Here is an 18906-nt window from a genome sequence, read left to right on the forward strand (position 1 = left end):
TTAAATTAAGTCCATATCAGATGCTGCTGAGAGTATTGCTGATTATCCTGTTGCTGATTTTAAAGAAGGTGGTATTTGTGCTCACATAAAACCCTGTTAAAAATAGTAAACCTTCCCACTGAAATTTGAAAACAGCATGAAATAGGTTAATCTTGATGAGATGAAGACAGCCAGTACAAAAAGTCCAAACCTACGTGGCTTAATTTTGGCAGTATTGTGAGTTGAAAAGGCAGGTCTGTAATGAAAGTGTCAGGCAATATTATTTTAGATTACACCAAATACAAAACTTCCAATCCCCCCTTTACTTACTACAGTATCTCATTCTTCTGCATGCACCACATATATGATTGTATTTGAAGGAACAACCATTTGTAGGAACAAACATTTTTAGAAACAATCATTTTATGCACCATCAGGCTGCTACTGGCAGGTTACAGGTTTTGGAGGGGATAGGATTATATTTTTCTTTTAATATTTTTATTAATCTGAACTCTAGCCTTTTGACAGTTCTTATTTCTTTACTGGGGTTTTAATTTCTCATTATTCTAGTCAGATTAATGTTTGGTACATGGGTCAGGATTGTGTCCAAGGCTGGGGATGTTTGCAAGAGAGTAAGAGACAGGCTGGGCACCTCAGAAAGTGCATTCCACGCCACCGCTGTCCCTGAGCCAGCACAGGGTGAAATGCTGTCCTAACAAGGGAGGCTTTAATTCAGATTTACAGCAGGGTTTGTCTCACAGCTCTGCCACCTACATGTTAATAACACCTTTCCTTTAAACCCAGCGTGTTCCATCAATCTTCACTGTCTGCCAAGTTAAGGCTGCAACGAGTTTTGCTTCAGTTCACTGCACTGCAAGTATGAACTCCCGGCAATCAGCAGCACGGCACATTAATTCACGTGTAAAATAAACGCAATACTGTAGAGCTGAGCTGAAGAGGTAAGTGCCTCTGTTCCTCCCAAAAGCAAGGGCCTTATGAGAACAATACAGCCCTCCAGGTTCCAGGGTGGCTCACTTAGGGAATTGGTAAATCATCAATAGCAGCTCAGTCAGCCAGGCCCGAAGCACTGGAGAGCTGAGCCCCAGGTGAAATGCAGAGATCCCAGGAGGGGCCACAGAACCTCATGAGGAGAATCAGCAGTGCCTGAAGCCTGGAGAAAGAATTGGTGTCCTGGGGAGATCAATCAAGGCAAAGAAACCCTGGACCGCAGGACTGAGCTGCCTACTGCAGCAAGCAGCAGCACATGTTATATTTATTACTTATAACTATTATATGTAATATATGTACATTGTATTTATTATATTTATTCTTATATTAATTACATTGATTTTTTATTTTTAGGCATGGCTCTACCTGACAGCACTCCAGAGCCATATAGGAGTTTTCACAAATATGGGATGTGCTACATAGATATGACTCTTATTTCCAGACCTCTAGTCTTTACTTGAGAGAAAAAGAAAATGGTCTGGTATTTTATTGTTAAAACACCAGCTATTTGGTACACTATGGATAAACTGTTGGTGCTTGTGATTGATATCCCAAACTGCTTTAATACTTTTCTCTGAATTAATGATACTATACTATTTTTTTTTTAAAGCTAAAATGCTATATCCTACTTCCAAAAAACATTTTTATTACCAAACAAATTCAAAACCTGCCAATAATTTTATAGTCAAAATAATCTGAGCTGAAATCTTGGAAAAGTAAGGTTGAGTGAGTTGACTCTCCCTTGAGAGAATTATTTGGGTAACAAAAAAGGTCCTTTTTAATGAGAACTTTTAAAATGAGATTTAAAAGTAGCTTTGTACCTACGGGAAATGTGTCCTACGACACTCTATTACCAGTTCCTCTGTTATACATTTGTAGACACCCCTATATCCACACTTACAGAAATGCAGCTGTGTTCCTAACAAGAAGGCACTTGTGGAATGGCTGTTCACATGCACTGAAAACGTTCTGTACAGCTTTTTGTGGTTTTTGAAGGAAGCCAGGCCTGCAGTTGCACTCTTCTCATCTGCAGCCATCTCATCATTTCCCTGCATCATCCTCTCCCCTTTCCCTGTCCGTGGGACAGGAGACAGGGAAACTCAGGGTTGTGCCCTTCCTTCTGAGTAAAGAAGATGCCAGATTTCTTTCAGGCCTGGGAGGAAAGAGCTAAGCCCAGGTGTGCTGCTCTAGGTAAGCTGCAGCAGGTGCCACTGCAGAGCCAAGCAGAGGTGAGAAAGGGCCCCGAGCAATGCCCACAATGCTCTCTTTCACTGCTCTGCAATAAAACACCTGCTTGGGGGGTTTTTACCTGAAAAATATCTTTCAGTAAAAAAGTACAGGAATAACAGTTGAGTTACACAAAAAACCTGAGGCAGAGCTTGTGTTCTCATGTAATCCCTGTACTGAAAGGCTTCCCAGAGACATGCCACAGTTCCAGCTGTTTTGTATGCAGCCCTTGATGAAACAGTGCTCAGTACAGGATAGACAGGAAGCCATGTGAAAGGCAAACAAATACATAATATATTCCCTCTGTACACCCATTTAATTTCCACAAAGGATCATGGACTCAGAACTCATACCCAGCTGGTAAACTTGCCTATAACAGCTTGTGAGGGGTATTTCTTATTTCAAATTTAATTGCTATTTTTTAATTTCTTCTTTCCTCCTGTAAGGTCAGTTTATACCCTGTGCTATTTCTCTCCCCCTTAGCTTTTCTATTACTACAACTTCCCAGGAGAAGCTAATAGCAAAATAATTTCTTCCTTTCTCTGCTGTTATTTTCTTGACTAACAAGCTCTACGCCTTCATCTTTCCCTCAGTTTGCTGATCATCCTTAATTGCCCTGTAACAGTCTCATCTCTCTTTGGACAAGACTTCAGTGAGTTTTTCAAGGAAAAGCACACAGTGTGTGCTGTATATCCCCCACTATTTACATTCTCTATTATGGTCACTTTCTTCTACATATCTTTTTTCAGTGTTCCACCTCACCCATCTAAAAATCGAGATCTACACTCAAAATTCATAAATTTTACTCAAATAATTCCTTTTAGGCAGGGTTTTCCAGATTGTGCATCCTAAAATTCTGTACTCAAACATTTTAAGTGTTATTCATTACTTTGGAGAATCATCACTGTAATGAATTCAAAGTGGAAAGCAAGACTTCAAGAAAGCTGAAAGTCTAAATTCATCCATAGCAGTTGACAATATTGTGCCCCTTTTCTTGCTTCAGGCATTTCTCTTCTCACTTTTCATCAGACTTGTGGGATTTTTTAAAGATTTAATTATCCATCTTTTCTCCCTTGGAGTGAAAATGACAAGAATTGCAGTAACTATTCTGTCTCTCTCGCTATGTCCTTTAGACTGTAAACACTCCAGGCCGGTGTAATCCTTCTTGCAGTGTTGTGGGATAGAGAACACAGGGCTCCTAATCCCCAGCTGAGCACTTGTATCGAAAGGAGAATTTTCTTTAACTGGATCCAAATCAATATAAACATCCTCTGTGTAATTATACAACAAAATGTGGGGAATGCAATTTTTAGAGATGGAACTTCATTCTGGCAGTAGGGGTAGGAGAAATTCCCTCAACAGTCGCTTCTTGTGCTCCGGTGCTTCCCAAACCCTCATATTCCCCACATTTCTATTATGTGCTGTTTGGGGTTGCAGCAATATTAGCTGGCAAAATGTTTAAGCAAAGTGTCACATTTCCTGTCTCAGGCTCATGTGTTTGTCTTTGAGAGGGATGGGCTCCCTGCCAGGTCACCGCAGAGCACTGTCACCAGGCTTCTGTCCCCTCAGCAGCGTTACCACGCTGCACACCAAGACTGCGCTGAGGGGACACGACCAGGCACATCTGGGCACACCTGGAGATTGTCACCCTGTCCTCTCCCTGAGGGGCCCAGGGTCACACACAGGGGACTCTGTCTGGGGACACTGAGGGGACACAGTTTGGGACACCACAGTATAAAAAACCCAGCAATTTGAGAGTGTCCAAAGGAGGCCAGGAGGATGGTGGAGGGGATGCTGTACGAGTGGTTTAGGACACTTGGTGTGTCCAGCCTGCAGGAGACTCAGGGGAGAGCTCACAGAAACCTGCAGCATCCTCATGAGGGGAAGCGAGGGGCCGGTACCGGGCTCTGCTCTGTGGTGACGGTGACAGCCCCTGAGGGAACAGCGGAGCTGGGTCAGGGGAGGCTGAGGCTGGATGTCAGGAAAAAGCTGTTCACACAGAGCCTGGGCACTGGAACAGCCTCTGCGGGGCACTGGGCACAGCACCAAGCCTGTCAGGGCTCGGGAAGCGTCTGGAAAACGCTCACACACACGGAGCGATGCTCGGGGTGTGCTGTCTAGGGCCGGAGCTGGGTACCTCTCACACACACGGTGTGCTGTTCAGGGCCGGAGCTGGGTTCCTCTCACACACACGGTGTGCTGTTTAGGGCCGGAGCTGGGTACCTCTCACACACACGGTGTGCTGTTTAGGGCCGGAGCTGGGTACCTCTCACACACACGGTGTGCTGTTTAGGGCCGGAGCTGGGTACCTCTCACACACACGGTGTGCTGTTTAGGGCCGGAGCTGGGTCGGAGCTGGGTCCGATGGTCCCCGTGGGTCCCTTCCCACCCTGTGACCCCAGGGCTCGAGCCCCCTCTGCTCCTGAGGCAGCGCGCACCGACTACAACTCCCACTCTGCCCCGCGCCGCGCGGGCCGGAGCCGCCGACTACACATCCCGGCATCCCACGGGCGCGCCCCGCTCTCGCGAGACTGAAAGGCCTCACGGAGGTGTTGCTGCGAGAGCTGCGGGCCCGGAAGCTCCACGTCGGAGATCGGAGCGAGCCCGGGTGGAGGCACCGGAGCGGGGCCGGGGCAGCGCCTGGGGACACCGGGACAGCGCCTGGGGACACCGGGACAGCGCCTGGGGACAGGGGGGCGGCACCTGGGCACGGCCGGGCCATGGTGAGCGGCAGGCGGGGTCCCGGGAGGCGGATCGGCGGGGCAGGAGGGGCAGGGCCGGGTGGGCAGAGCGGGGCTGCCCGCCGTGTTCCTCAGCCCTGGCCCGCGGGCCGGGGTCGTGTCGCACTCACCCCTCGGGAGCTGCAGATCCCCGCGGCTCCGGGGCTAAACACGGAGTCAAGGGGAGCTGTGCTCGCCTTCCTGGTGTCTGTAGCAGGAGAAATGAACCCAAATTCATCTCCACGTCTCATGTCATGGCTGTAGTACAGCTACTACATGATAACCAGGTGGATTTTGCTCCTTGCAGTGTCTAACATAGGTAACTGCACGTTTCATTAATACGTGCGGTGTTCTTTGATCAGCTGTTGTGCACTGAGTTCCCTGACATAAAAGCAGGGTTAAATGATCTCAAATGAGTGTCTAAATTAATCCATAATGCATCGAATATATTAGACAATCACTTTGCTAGCCTTTAAATACTCTGGGTTTACACTGCCAGTGATGAAAGTGGAAGATCCGACCTTTCTTTGTAAGGGAAAGACTTAAACTTTTCCCTCCTCTCAGTTTCTACAACAGAATGTTCCATTGTAAAATGTAATTTTGGAATTGTGAATGTAAGTAAATTTATAATGGGCAAATATTATTATGCTCTATTGTGGTAGCTGGCTTTTCTTCCTGGTTTGTTGGGTAAAGTAGCAGGAAGATTAATTTTCTTCCATTTGTATTAGGAGCAGATTCTCTCTGCTTTTCTTTCTTAGTTCAGGGACACCAGGAAGATGTGCAGTGCACGTTTTTTGGTTTTTTTTTTTTTTTTTTACTCTGCTGGAGATACTTTTTGCAGTATGAAGAGGTTTGGAATTTCACAGAATGAAATGAAACAAAGCCATTGCCATTGGTGAGGATGCGAGGCTTCCTACAAAAACAGATACGCAGATGGATAGAAAAGAGTAGTAACTTCTGTCTGCCTGAACAGCAGGATTGGATCCTTTTGTTCTAAGAGTAAACTGCAGCTTTCCTTTTCCCTCTTGTGTGTCAGTTTGCTGTTAAACCACCTGCCATTGCCAATTGTTTCCCCCAGCCTCTCCGACTGGACATCAAGCGGAAGCTGACGGCCCGCTCTGACCGGGTGAAGAGCGTGGACCTGCACCCCACGGAGCCATGGATGCTGGCCAGCCTCTACAATGGCAGTGTCTGTGTTTGGAACCACGAAACACAGGTGAGGGCTTTTCACACAACAAGTGTGCCTTATTGTGAAATGTTCATGACTCACAGATGCGTATCTAGTGCTGAGAAATTGAATTTGTACAGAATCCTGTCACTGCCACTGACTGTGCTCTCCTCTGGCTGAGTACAGGAATCACTGTATTGTACCAGTGGACAAGGAAGTGACATATTGGATATGGTTAGGAAAGTAGAAAGAGCTGATTTCAAAATTGGTATTTTCTCCAGTTCTATAAACTTAACTGTTTTTATTTTCAGACTCTGGTGAAGAATTTTGAAGTGTGTGACCTGCCTGTGAGAGCTGCCAAGTTCGTGGCAAGGAAGAACTGGGTCGTTACTGGAGCTGTAAGCGGCCCCCCTCGTATGATTTCCTATGCAGCTGCATGTTCTCTGATTAATTGTCATGCCATTATTTTGTGTATCACTTAATAATCTGATCTGATACGAATGTGTAGAGGAGAAGGGAATACTTCACTACAGTTTCTCAGAAGTTTTCTCCTTTGAAGCAAGCTTAGAAACTTAAATGTTTCATTTCAAAAGAGAGCAGCCTGCTAAGGTGACTGACTGCAGGTAATGCCAGGTAGATGGAATTCAGCTTTTACTGCCAGCTGGAACATACTCAGCACACAGTTCTGACTCAGGGGTGCTACCTTAACTAAGATGAAACTATTGACAGTCCTAGGTAAGATGAATTAGAAATTGCTTTCTACTTTTGTTATTGGTTATATTAAAAATCTTTTTTTTGGTTTTTCTCACCACTGGAAAAAAATGTCTGTTTTTATTTGGTGAATCTTTCTTGAGAGCAATAGTTGTGTTCTGATCTTGGTAACACTTTATTTTTATGGAGTGAATATTTTTTGGCTAAATTAAGGTAATGCCTAAATATTTTTGTCTCAACTTTCATTTTCTAGTCTTCTGCCCTGTACATGGAATAAAAAATTATTTTCAGTTCATTACCTTATGCTGCCATGACTCAAGTTTCTTGTAAAAATGAAGATTTGGTTGAAGTTTTTTCCATTTCATAAATGGCTTGGAACAGCAGTGTATAATTTATTGCCTTCTGAATCCAAGGATAATTTGTATCATTAGCAAGCAAAATTCCTTAATTTGTTGTCTTCAATGGTGGAATGTTTTTCCTAGCTCCCCTGCATTGCATAGAAGGTGCACTGCACAAGAGACATATTTTCATGTGGCTTTTCTTCCCTTTCCCAGGATGACATGCAGATCAGAGTTTTTAATTACAACACCCTGGAGAGAGTTCACATGTTTGAGGCTCATTCTGACTACATCCGATGCATTGCAGTGCACCCCACGCAGCCCTTCATCCTCACAAGCAGTGGTGAGAGTCCTTTGGAATGTTTTCATCTTCAGCTGTTTTCAGCCTTCTGTTTCCTGGGGACTGAAAGCTTGCAGGTCTTCTGAGGAAGACTCAGGATTCCTTGAGCATGTAGCCAAAGTGACATTTGTGATTTTGTTGTTTCTTGGTAGATGCATTCATGTTTTTTTAATGGAACATCAACTGAACTTAAAATTTAAAATGTAATGGCTTGTGTTCCCGTCAGAGAAGAGCAAAGAGCCTTCTCTCTTAATATCTGCCAGGGGAAACATTCGTCTATGTGCTAGTTAGTGTGGCAAACTCTCAAGTAACAGCTCAGGTTGTGTTTTTGAAAAAATTTCATTGTGGTTTGGAGTAAGTTTTTAGCTGTGAATCTGACTTGAAAGCAACAGACAACTTTCATCTCCCTGTGGCCCTTCTGCAAGGACTGGTAATCCTGTAGATGCATATAGATTATTAGCAGTGCCTCCTTTCCAGCCTGTAACATGAAGTTCTGGAGGTTGATGCAGTTTAAGGAGATAGTTATCACCCACTGATTGGTTGTCCATTGTTTGTGGTTTTTTCCAGATGACATGCTGATCAAACTCTGGGACTGGGATAAGAAATGGTCTTGTTCTCAGGTGTTTGAAGGACACACCCATTACGTCATGCAGATTGTCATAAACCCAAAAGACAATAACCAGTTTGCCAGTGCCTCTTTGGATAGGACAATTAAGGTAGAGAAACTGTATTTGGGGTTTTTAGGCATTAAGTGATTATCAGTGTACACAAACCAATAATCCTGTGTGGATGATAGGTCAGTATTCTTAGAAGCAGGTGCAGTGATAGAATTTTTACTGAACGAAGACCTGGATATTGGTCCAGGCACCTACTAAGTAATCCAGTAAATTTACCAGATTACCTGTTGTCTCTAATGATTGGAAAGTAGTTCTTTTAAACTCTTCTGAGTGCTGTATCTCCATTTGGACTACAAAGAAACATGGGAGAGGAGTAATAGTTTTACTGTCAATGAGTATTTGGGAATATTGAAACTGTACACTGGATAAACACTAATGGTGCATTAAAAAGAAAAAATTAAACCCTGGTAAAAGTGTCTCTCCCATTACTTTCATGTCCTTGGCTGTCCATGCATGCAATTGTTCCCAGAGATGCCTTTAGCCTTCTCATGGTCTCATTTGCTGTGCAGCTGTTACTAAATATCTGTGACTTGCAGCCACTGAGCACTGCCACCTCCTCACATTTCCTGTACATTATCAGTATATTGGCTGTAAAAAGCCAGCACTGATTTCATATGGCCACATATGAGATGTTGAGATCAGGTACACGTCAGTGTCGATTTAATGTGATAAACATGAGAAAACACTAGTGTATCTACACTTGCTTCATTTTGTATTCTCATTTAACATGAGATTTGATATTCTTTAGTGTAACTGGAAAAATTAAAATTCAGGACAATTGGAGGAAACTCATGTATAATAACAATTAGTTATTAGTTTTATAAACAGATACTAATTCTTAAAAGCAGTGCTTTATATGGTTTCATGTACTTAAAAAGAAGTTTAAAGCAACTAATTTCATTGTTCATTGCAGAGCATGGGCAATTCAGCATGTAATTCGTGTTTATTGGGGAAAGGACTGGTAGTTTGCTGAGTTTGCAGTTGTTGAGGTTTTTCACCTGAAAAAACACCTGTGTCTTTGGAATTCTGTGTTATTTCTCTTTGGACTTGTGAAGTACTTCTGGATACCTGTTGTGTTTGCCAAGGTTGACCTGGACACAGAAGGCTGCTGAGTACAGGTGGTTGTGTTTTTTTGGTCAGGTGTGGCAGCTGGGATCATCCTCTCCCAACTTCACCTTGGAAGGCCACGAGAAAGGAGTGAACTGCATTGACTATTACAGTGGTGGGGACAAGCCATACCTCATTTCTGGGGCAGATGACCGTCTGGTGAAGATCTGGGACTACCAGGTATGTGCTCAGCTCTTCAGGAGCCTTTGTGCAGGCTGCCACATCTGGTATAAAGTTTCTGTTAGATTTATTTCCTGTGACAAATTGATTCCCTGCCTTTTAAGCCTCTTGATTGTGGATTAAGCTGTTCCTCTTCTATATTCATGTGTGAATATTGCTAATGTATCAACTCTTTACATCATTCCACCTCTTTTTATTCTTCATTCTTTATAGCTTCCCCCTCTCCTGTTTCATCCTGTGCACATTGGCACAGTCCCATGTGCTGCATGTACACACATGCAGTGCTCCTACCCCCAAAGAGGGCAGGAGTGATGAGGTGCCCTGCTTGAGTGCTCCTCAGGAAAGAGAGATCTAATCCAGGGATTCAGTTCTGGTGCTGGAGCCTAGAACTCCCGAGTTCTTCCTGTGTACAAGAGTCTGAAAGGCCAGAAGGGCAAGACAGAAGTTGTAAGGTGGTACTTTCTGGTCGTTAAAACTTCTTGCCCTGGAGTAAATCCAAGCCCAGAAGTTGAAGCTGGCACTGTTAATTAAGCATTCAATGCAGTCATGCATGTTACACAACAGTGCTTGAAATTTTGCCACTGTGTGCAGCTGGAGACACTATACATGATCCAATCTTAGTTACCTCAAACAGAGTAGCCTCTCTCTCACACCCGTGTGAATGAACATTCTTACCAAAGACCTAAATTAGATCTGTTTTTGCCTGTAATGCAATGTTTGGTTTTGATCTTTTTGGAAGCGTACTCAGTTTTCCATCTTGCTTTAATCTGTTGTGCTATGCAGTTCTTAGCATATTTTCTAGCCATAAATACATCTGAAAATAGAGGAAAATTCCTCTGTCAAGGGAACTATTTTCTTTAGGCAGGAGGTACAACTCAATACAATCACGGCTTTTAATAGCTTAGTGCTGTTGTTTGAATACCTTGCAAATGTAAGAAATCTGGAAAATTTTCAGATCTATTTTGGATTTGGGGGCATTTTTTTTTAAGGAATAAGGATTAAAATACGGCATTGTATTCTCTCTTTCTTTCAGAATAAAACCTGTGTGCAGACATTGGAAGGCCACGCTCAGAACGTGTCATGTGTGAGCTTCCATCCGGAGCTGCCCATCATCATCACTGGCTCTGAAGATGGTAACTTTGGGTTTTCTGGTGTAGAAAGGACAGGAAAAGAAATGAGGGGAGAGCTCTTGTGGTGGTGTGGCTGCACCCCTGCTGCCCTCACACTGGGCTGAAAGGATCCATCCCTTTGCTTTTCCCCAGGCACTGTGCGGATCTGGCACTCCAGCACTTACCGCCTGGAGAGCACCCTGAACTATGGCATGGAGAGGGTGTGGTGTGTGGCCAGCCTCAGGGGCTCCAACAACGTGGCTTTGGGATATGATGAAGGCAGCATTATTGTTAAGGTACAGTTCATGGTTTGAAGTGAGAAATTGTGATTCACTGCTGTCCGGTGTGCACAACAACTGGTTTCTGATTTTGGGATAGTACGTAAAATACTGAATTTTTGGCATTTTTTTATAGAGATTGGCTATTTCAATTCATATTTTCAACTGAAAAAAAAATCAACAATGTATTTTTTCCATAGCCTAACTTCTTATTTACTTTCTAGCTTGGTCGTGAAGAACCTGCCATGTCCATGGATGCAAATGGAAAAATTATTTGGGCTAAACATTCTGAAGTTCAACAGGCTAACTTGAAAGCGATGGGAGACGCTGAGATCAAAGATGGAGAGAGGTTGCCACTGGCTGTGAAGGATATGGGCAGCTGTGAAATCTATCCTCAGACGATCCAGCACAACCCTAATGGACGGTAACACATTCCTTTATCTCTTCTCTTGAACTGGTTGGGGCTTTTTTGTTAACAAGATAAAAGGGATCCAAGGTACAAGAGCTGCTCAGTGGAGACCAGAAGGAGCATGATTCAGGAAGGAAATGGAGTTCCATGACATTTTAGGAATATATAAAGCTCATGCTCTGTGTTTCAGTGATTACCTTGGAGATGGGAGCCTTTACCTTTACAGACAATTGCCTTCTTGCTGCTGCCTGTTGAGCTGAACACAGATATCTGTGCCTCTCTCTCCTGCCCCAGGTTCGTGGTGGTATGTGGTGATGGTGAATACATCATTTACACAGCCATGGCTCTGAGGAACAAGAGCTTTGGTTCTGCACAGGAGTTTGTGTGGGCACATGACTCTTCAGAGTAAGTCTTGCAAGTTTTTTCCTTTGTATTACATTTGCTGCTGCTACTTTAGTTTAGTTTTCAGGCCATGAAGACCAAAACATGCATGTAAAGTGAACTTTCAACAGTTGTCCTGCTTGAAAAGTTTGGATTTTTAGAAGATAACTCAAAGGCAGTTGTTTTGTAGCAGCTTATGGTTTAGTAATATACTACTTTGGAAACGGAATAATAGTTTTGTTGATTTACAATTTAATCTCTATTTAGGTATGCAATCAGGGAGAGCAACAGCGTTGTAAAGATATTTAAAAATTTCAAAGAGAAGAAGTCATTCAAACCGGATTTTGGAGCAGAAGGTAAGTACTTCAAAAATAGATAAGCTGGTGTGGTTTTTGCACAACATGGATTTCCTCCACCTTTATTTTCTTGCAGGCATTTATGGTGGCTTTCTGTTGGGAGTCAGATCTGTCAATGGCCTGGCATTCTATGACTGGGAGAACACAGAGCTGATTCGCAGGATTGAAATCCAGCCCAAACATGTAAGGTTCTGCATGGGACTGAAGACACTTACCTGTCTGGGTTTAGAGATTTATATTTTTTTTAGTAAACTAATTTTCTTGCATGAAGCCAAATTGTCAATAATAAAGGACTAATTAAAGTTTATCTAAGTCATGTAGCAGAAAGGGCAAAACAATTCCTGTTGTGTTGGCTTCTCAGTCCTAAAGCTTTTAGAGCTGATGTGTTTTACCCTTAATTCCCACATTGTCTTCTTAGCCTGTGGTGTTTAACACTGTGCCACTTTTGATTCTGCTGTCACAGATTTTCTGGTCTGACTCGGGTGAGCTCGTGTGCATTGCTACAGAAGAGTCATTCTTCATTCTCAAGTACCTGTCAGAAAAAGTGGCAGCAGCCCAAGAAACACATGAAGGTGTCACTGAAGATGGAATTGAAGATGCCTTTGAGGTGCCTTCTATTTAAAAAGTGGAATAAGATTAGAGATGGTAGAAGCAAGAGAATGCAGCAAACTTAGTCCTTAACATAGTCCAATTGAAATGTTAGTCTCCAGACCATTTTTAGTATCACACATTGTGCATCTCCCTGAGGAACACTTAATCATTTTTTTGGGATTCCTGAGGAGTGTATCCCTCTGGTTCCTGTCTGAATCCCAGCATAACAGACCTTGATGCCTGCATTTCTCTCATCTTTGTCAGAGAATTATAGAGATTACTTTCAAAACACACTTTTGGGTTATTGCTTAATTATTTTTTTTCTAAAATTTTCAAGTTTTGAAATGTTATTCAAGTTTGAGCAGTGAAAAAACCTCATGTGGTAAAATGTCAGAAATCAAAATTTTAGAAGGAAAGTTATCTTTGATTGTCTTGCTTAATGCTTAGTTTGGTGCTTGTTTCCTAGATTTATAATTGGCTTACTTAACAATTAGGGTAGCATGCATATAAAACTAAATTATCATTTATGTAATTCTAATCTATATCTAAACTTATATTTGCAACTTGCCCAACTATTTAAGTATAAAATATGGAATTCTATTTTAAATGCAGTGGTCTCTCTGCTACTTAGAAGTACCTTTTTGTGTATCTAATTACCCAATTTTTGCTTTGCAGGTTCTTGGTGAGATCCAGGAGATTGTGAAAACAGGTCTGTGGGTCGGTGACTGCTTCATTTACACCAGTTCTGTGAACAGACTCAACTACTATGTTGGAGGAGAGATTGTCACCATTGCCCACCTGGACAGGTGAGCTCCTGGTGAACCCTGGCAGCTGCTGCTCTGCCTGCTTTTAGCACAAGGGTGGGAACAAGTTTGATGTTTTGAGGCAGCAGTGCAATTCTGAGGGATGAACAATGCTGTGTGAAAGAGTACATCCAGGAAGAGCAGAGTATTTGATGGGGTATTCTTGCTACCAAAATACTACTGGAATGTTTTTGTATGGAGTGCTGAAGCTGAGTGCTCTTTGTTTTGTTTCAGAACAATGTATCTCCTGGGGTATATCCCGAAGGACAACAGGCTGTATTTGGGAGATAAAGAGTTAAACATTGTTAGTTACTCTCTGCTGGTCTCAGTGCTGGAATATCAAACTGCTGTGATGAGGAGAGATTTCGGCATGGCTGACAAAGTTCTTCCCACAATCCCAAAAGAACAGAGAACCAGGGTCGCACATTTTCTTGAAAAACAGGCAAGAAGACTACTTCTTAGTTATCCAGCTAAATAAAGCAGTTTAGTCACACTCTTAATTACATTTGCTAAGCAAAACCCAGTGATATTATCTGTGACCATTGACTCTTGTTAATTATCCTGTTTGTTTGAGAACCTTCTGTTCAGAGTGCTTTTGTTAACGTATTTAGGATTATGTTAGACCTGACAGGTCCCAGCTTCACTGTCAGACTTTTATTTTAGGGCTTCAAACAACAAGCTCTTGCAGTATCTACGGATCCAGAGCATCGTTTTGAACTTGCTCTTCAACTTGGAGAATTAAAAATAGCCTATCAGCTTGCAGTGGAAGCAGAGGTAATTATATAAATTTGAGTGATTCATTCTGGATTCTGAGTATTAGCAGGAGTCTGAGAGGCCCTGTAAGAAAAGGCAGTGGTATGCAGGGATGCAGTACAACTCCCTAAACACAACTGAATCGCCACCAACTCCTTTGATGAAGTTCTTCTGCCTGTAATTCAAGGGAATGTAAGTTGTGGGATGGGGACACAGAATGGTGTGTGCTCAGAAAGCACAGGAACCCCTGAAGAATACAAAACTTGAGCCCAAAACCAAGCCTTAATCTCCAGTAGTTAACAGTGAGAGGAGGAAAGCCTTCAGATCTTTGTTTCAGCCTTGGCAAACTTAGACTGCTGCAGTAAAAAAACTGACAGGCAGTGATTTGTCCCATCATTATTATGTGGAGAATCAATCTCATTGTTCCTGCTGTAAAATAATCAAGTTATTTAGAAGGAATGTTAACTTAGTTACAGACACAAATGTCTTTCAGCATTCTGAGAGTTAACTTGGGAGCTTTAAGAGATTTTTATAGTTAGATTTCCAGTTATGCCTGGCTCCCCCCTCCATGTTTAGTGAGAAGCTGTTTATATATTTTATGTAATGTTACAGCTGGGTAGGGATCTCTTCACCCTCACTGGGAACATGTCATGCTGGGAAGCTGCAGTAATCACAGTACCTCAGAGGGAAGACAGGTGTAGTCATGGGATACAGCACCTTCACAAGCCAACTTATATTTTCATATTGAGTGCTATGAAAACCTTTAAATGCTATTCAGGAATGTGAGTGGTTTGGTTTTTTTCTTTCCCTCCCTCTCCCCTTTTTGTACAATCAGTCAGAACAGAAGTGGAAGCAGCTTGCAGAGCTTGCCATCAGTAAATGCCAGTTTGGCTTAGCCCAGGAGTGTCTCCACCATGCCCAAGACTACGGAGGGCTGCTGCTCCTGGCCACAGCTTCAGGGAACGCCAGCATGGTGAATAAGTTGGCTGAAGGTGCAGAAAAGGATGGCAAGAATAATGTGGCATTTATGAGCTACTTCCTGCAGGGAAAGTAAGTAGCAAATGAGCTTCTGGCTGTTCTGTTTGCTTTCTCAAGTGTCGAGACCCTCAGGTTCTTCAAGAGGTTAACTACAGCTAACTGAAAACTTCATGGAGAAAGATGGGCATAGGTCCTTCTCAGAAAAGCTCATTCTATGATGGCTGCTAGATTTAAAATCTGAAATGAAAGCACCGTAAATTAATGGAACAGAATAAACAGCTGTTCTAATACAAGAATTTGTCTTTATTAAAGTTTACTGGTTGAAATCACATTTTGAAATCTTTTAGGCTTGATTCATGTTTGGAACTCCTGATCAAAACTGGGCGCCTCCCTGAAGCTGCTTTCCTTGCACGGACATATTTGCCAAGCCAAGTTTCAAGGTAATTTCTAAGCATATGCAGAGCATGAGTTGTGTTGTCTGAATGAGCTGTCTTTAACAGATCTGGTTTGCATCTCCAGGGTTGTTAAACTCTGGCGGGAGAACCTCTCTAAAGTCAATCAAAAAGCTGCTGAGTCCCTTGCTGATCCTACAGAATATGAAAATCTTTTCCCTGGATTAAAGGAAGCTTTTATTGCTGAAGAGTATGTTAAGCAAAGTCTTACTGACTTGAGGCCAGCCAGGGAATACCCCCTTGTCACTGTAAGTAGAAGGTTTTACTGTCTCGAGAAGAACAACATTTGGTGCTGTGCAAAATCAGCTCTAAGCAACTCAATGCAACACTTAAATGTCTCTGGGGTTTTTTACTTTTAGCCAAATGAAGAAAGAAACTTACTTGAAGAAGCAAAAGGATTTGTGCCCTCTGGAATAATGACATCTCAGGTCAGTGAGTGATGAATAAGGGAGAGCTTTATTGTCTTACAGTAACATCTACCCTGGAGTATATTTCACCAGGAATGGACAAATTGTTGCTTTTATTACCTTGACTGTAAGTGCTGAAGTTGCCTTCATGTTTTTTTGTCTCAGATTCTTCTTAATCTACATCTGTACCTACTAACAGCTTCATGACTGAAATTACTTGTGTACTTCCTTACCTTGGGTCACCCTTTGTAGTGTGAGTAATTGTAGAGTCTTTCCACTGAATTCATCCTACAGAAAAATAACTGCTTGCATTTACAAACACTGCCTTGACTGCAGCTGGTTTTCTAAAAGCTCAGTAGCTGGAAATGGAAACTCTTGCCTATTACAGCAGTGACAAATTCTCTGTGTTCTTTGCTGGTGTGCTGCATGGTTATGAAATAACGCTGCTCCACAACTAACTGACCAGGAATCCTACTTGGATGCTTGAACATAGGTTCTTATCAGTATCTGAAGTAACAAACTCATTTTTTTACCACCTCAGTTGTTCAACTCTTACGCAGAAAATAGGACAAGGTATAAGGATACACTTGAATCAAAGCCTTTTCAGAGCCTTAGGAGAAGATGACAACTTCTGATTTTGCTCAAGTCAAATACACTTTACATGTGTATGTGAAAATCATAATGTGAGGATTTCTTAAAGGTAGTGATGGTGGCACAACTCTTTGAGGCTATAAACATCTAAAATCAAAATTGCACTGGAAAGTGAAGGAGAAACAGAAAAGCTACAGCTCTCCATTGTCTGTACATTTTTCCTTATAGGAGATGCACTACAAAACGTAGTTTTGAACATCCCTGATGGAGCAGAGAAGTTACTTTCAAGCCTTTGTAGTGACTCTGCCTCTTGTGCATCCACAGAAATACCATTAAAGCAAAGTCAGACTTGTCTGCACATTTGCTAAAGATGATAAACAACCCTGTCAAGGCTACCTATGGAAATAAATGAGAACTAGCTTGCCACAGAAGCTGAAAACAAGACCTCTGTATCTGCATTCAGCTCATGATTGCATAGAAGCCCTAAACCCCAGTTCTCTTACAGCTGAGACTAATTATGGGATGTTTTGTAGGAGATAGTTAATTCTGTAATTAAATACAGTTAATTGAATAGCACCATTGCCTTCAATAATAGTACTGACTGATGAATTACCTTAATATAAAACTTGTGCAGCAGTGAAGCAACAAGTATTAAACTATTATAGGATTTGGAACACAAAGCCCAGCAACTACTAAAATTTGCTGTCAGTCTCAACTAACTTGGTCTCTCCTGCTGAGGGTGCTGAAAATCACTAATAGCACTTCAGTATTTAAAATGAACTGATAATTTCTGAAGGTTCTCATTTTATCAGTTCCATCAGCTGCTTCAAATACACTGGGGAGAGAAATAGTCTCCAGTGGAGTGAGGACTAGAATCCTTTCTGACAGTGAAGATGGGAAGTATAAAGAGAACCACTGGGAAAGGGTTCTCTTTTAGAGAGAGATTATAGGTATGCTGTTGTTTACCTGCTTTTGTTGAAAGAATTTAAATTGAAAAAAACTAAAGGAATTTCTTTGCCATTAGAAAAAGGCTGAAGAACCAGTTCCCTCTCCTAAACAAGAAGTGATGAAGACAGTTGTACAGAATTCTGATAACCTTCCAGCAAGAGATCAAAAGGTACCCAAACAGTTTTCTGAGGGGAAGTATAAGCACTCACTTCATTTTACATTAAAGACTTTAATGAGTGTGATTTAACCAAGCTACTGCAAAGATGACTCTGGCAGTCCCAGAGCAGTGTTCAGAGCCCAGCCCTGTGTGTGCAGACACTGCACACAGTCACAGATCAGTTCAGCAGATGGGCTGACATGGGGCAGTTCAAACCCAGCTGCTCAGAGCATGGAAAAACGCTGCAGTGCTGGAAGAGGTTTCCTCACCAAGCAGGCAGCTGCTCTCCAGCTTCCTTCAGCACTCATGTTCCCCATGAGGCCTTGGTTGGGGTTTGCAGAGTGCAGCTCCATCCTGCACAGCCATCCATCCTATAAGCTATATCCTGTATACATGTAACCATAGCAGCACCCCCTTCATCCAGTCTTTTCTCTCCCTAGACACTGCTGGACTTGGAAGATGACTTAGATAACTTGGATCTGGAGGATATTGATACCACAGATATCAATCTGGATGAAGAGATCTTAGATGAGTGAACATCCATTTTTAGTTGACCAAATCAGGAAATAATTTGGTCAAAACCCAGAGGCATGAAGTTCTGTGGACTAGGTGCTCCAAGTTGCTTTGATTTTTATATCACAAGTGGACCATGTACAAGGAAGTATGGAGCCAGCAACTGTACAAAGAGAATCACCTTCCAGTATGTTGAAATTCAAGATGTTGGCCTGCTCCAGAACATACTAACAAATGTTTTCATTTATCAAGCAATTCAATAAATCCTTTTAAACATTCTGCTCCTCAGCTCTCCATTTACTAGTAATATTTACTAAGAATAGCAGAATTCTTATGAATAACCCAGCTTCCATAGTGTATATTCCAAATCTGTGAAACAGGAGCGCAGTAATTGAAAAATAGTATTTTAACCTGACTTTTCTCAGCACCTACACTGATGTATGTGGTTATGTTTTCACTGTGCTGCCATCTAACACTGGTAACCATCAGTATCAGCTTAGCTACTCTTTCAGACACCACTTCTAGCAAAAAGCCCCAAGAGAGCAGTGGTACAGCTTAAAGGTTAGAAATGGTGATTGTTACACCCTTTCCTAAATGAAGCTGTCCAGACCCTGCACTTAGCTTAAAAACTAAAATTAATTGTGGGCAATTCTTCAGATTCAAGATGTAACAGTAAAAAAACTGAACTCGGGGTACAGGGTGAGTGAAAACAAAGGTCATGATGG

General features: G+C 42.3%; 1 protein-coding gene across 1 annotated transcript; it reads left to right on the plus strand.

Moving 5' to 3' along the window:
• Positions 1–4762: 4762 nt before the first annotated feature.
• COPB2 (COPI coat complex subunit beta 2) lies at positions 4763–18462 on the plus strand. Its single transcript, XM_058843865.1, has 22 exons — positions 4763–4937; positions 6013–6150; positions 6414–6500; positions 7368–7494; positions 8059–8207; positions 9309–9455; positions 10489–10588; positions 10718–10860; positions 11067–11266; positions 11546–11656; positions 11900–11988; positions 12065–12171; positions 12452–12595; positions 13255–13385; positions 13617–13824; positions 14046–14156; positions 14971–15185; positions 15461–15553; positions 15633–15813; positions 15925–15993; positions 17588–17680; positions 18109–18462. The coding sequence occupies exons 1-22, from the start codon at positions 4935–4937 to the stop codon at positions 18202–18204; spliced, it is 2742 nt and encodes a 913-aa protein (XP_058699848.1). The 5' UTR covers positions 4763–4934; the 3' UTR covers positions 18205–18462.
• The last annotated feature ends 444 nt before the right edge of the window (positions 18463–18906 follow it).

The sequence above is a fragment of the Poecile atricapillus genome, chromosome 8 (assembly GCF_030490865.1).
Source record: "Poecile atricapillus isolate bPoeAtr1 chromosome 8, bPoeAtr1.hap1, whole genome shotgun sequence".
NCBI lineage: Eukaryota > Metazoa > Chordata > Aves > Passeriformes > Paridae > Poecile > Poecile atricapillus.

Bases quoted from the DNA above. Each gene is read 5' to 3' on its own strand.
- COPB2 (XM_058843865.1), top strand. The intron at 15,814-15,924 runs GTAAGTAGAAGG...TTTTACTTTTAG, and splicing joins GGGAATACCCCCTTGTCACT to CCAAATGAAGAAAGAAACTT. The intron at 17,681-18,108 runs GTACCCAAACAG...TTCTCTCCCTAG, and splicing joins TTCCAGCAAGAGATCAAAAG to ACACTGCTGGACTTGGAAGA.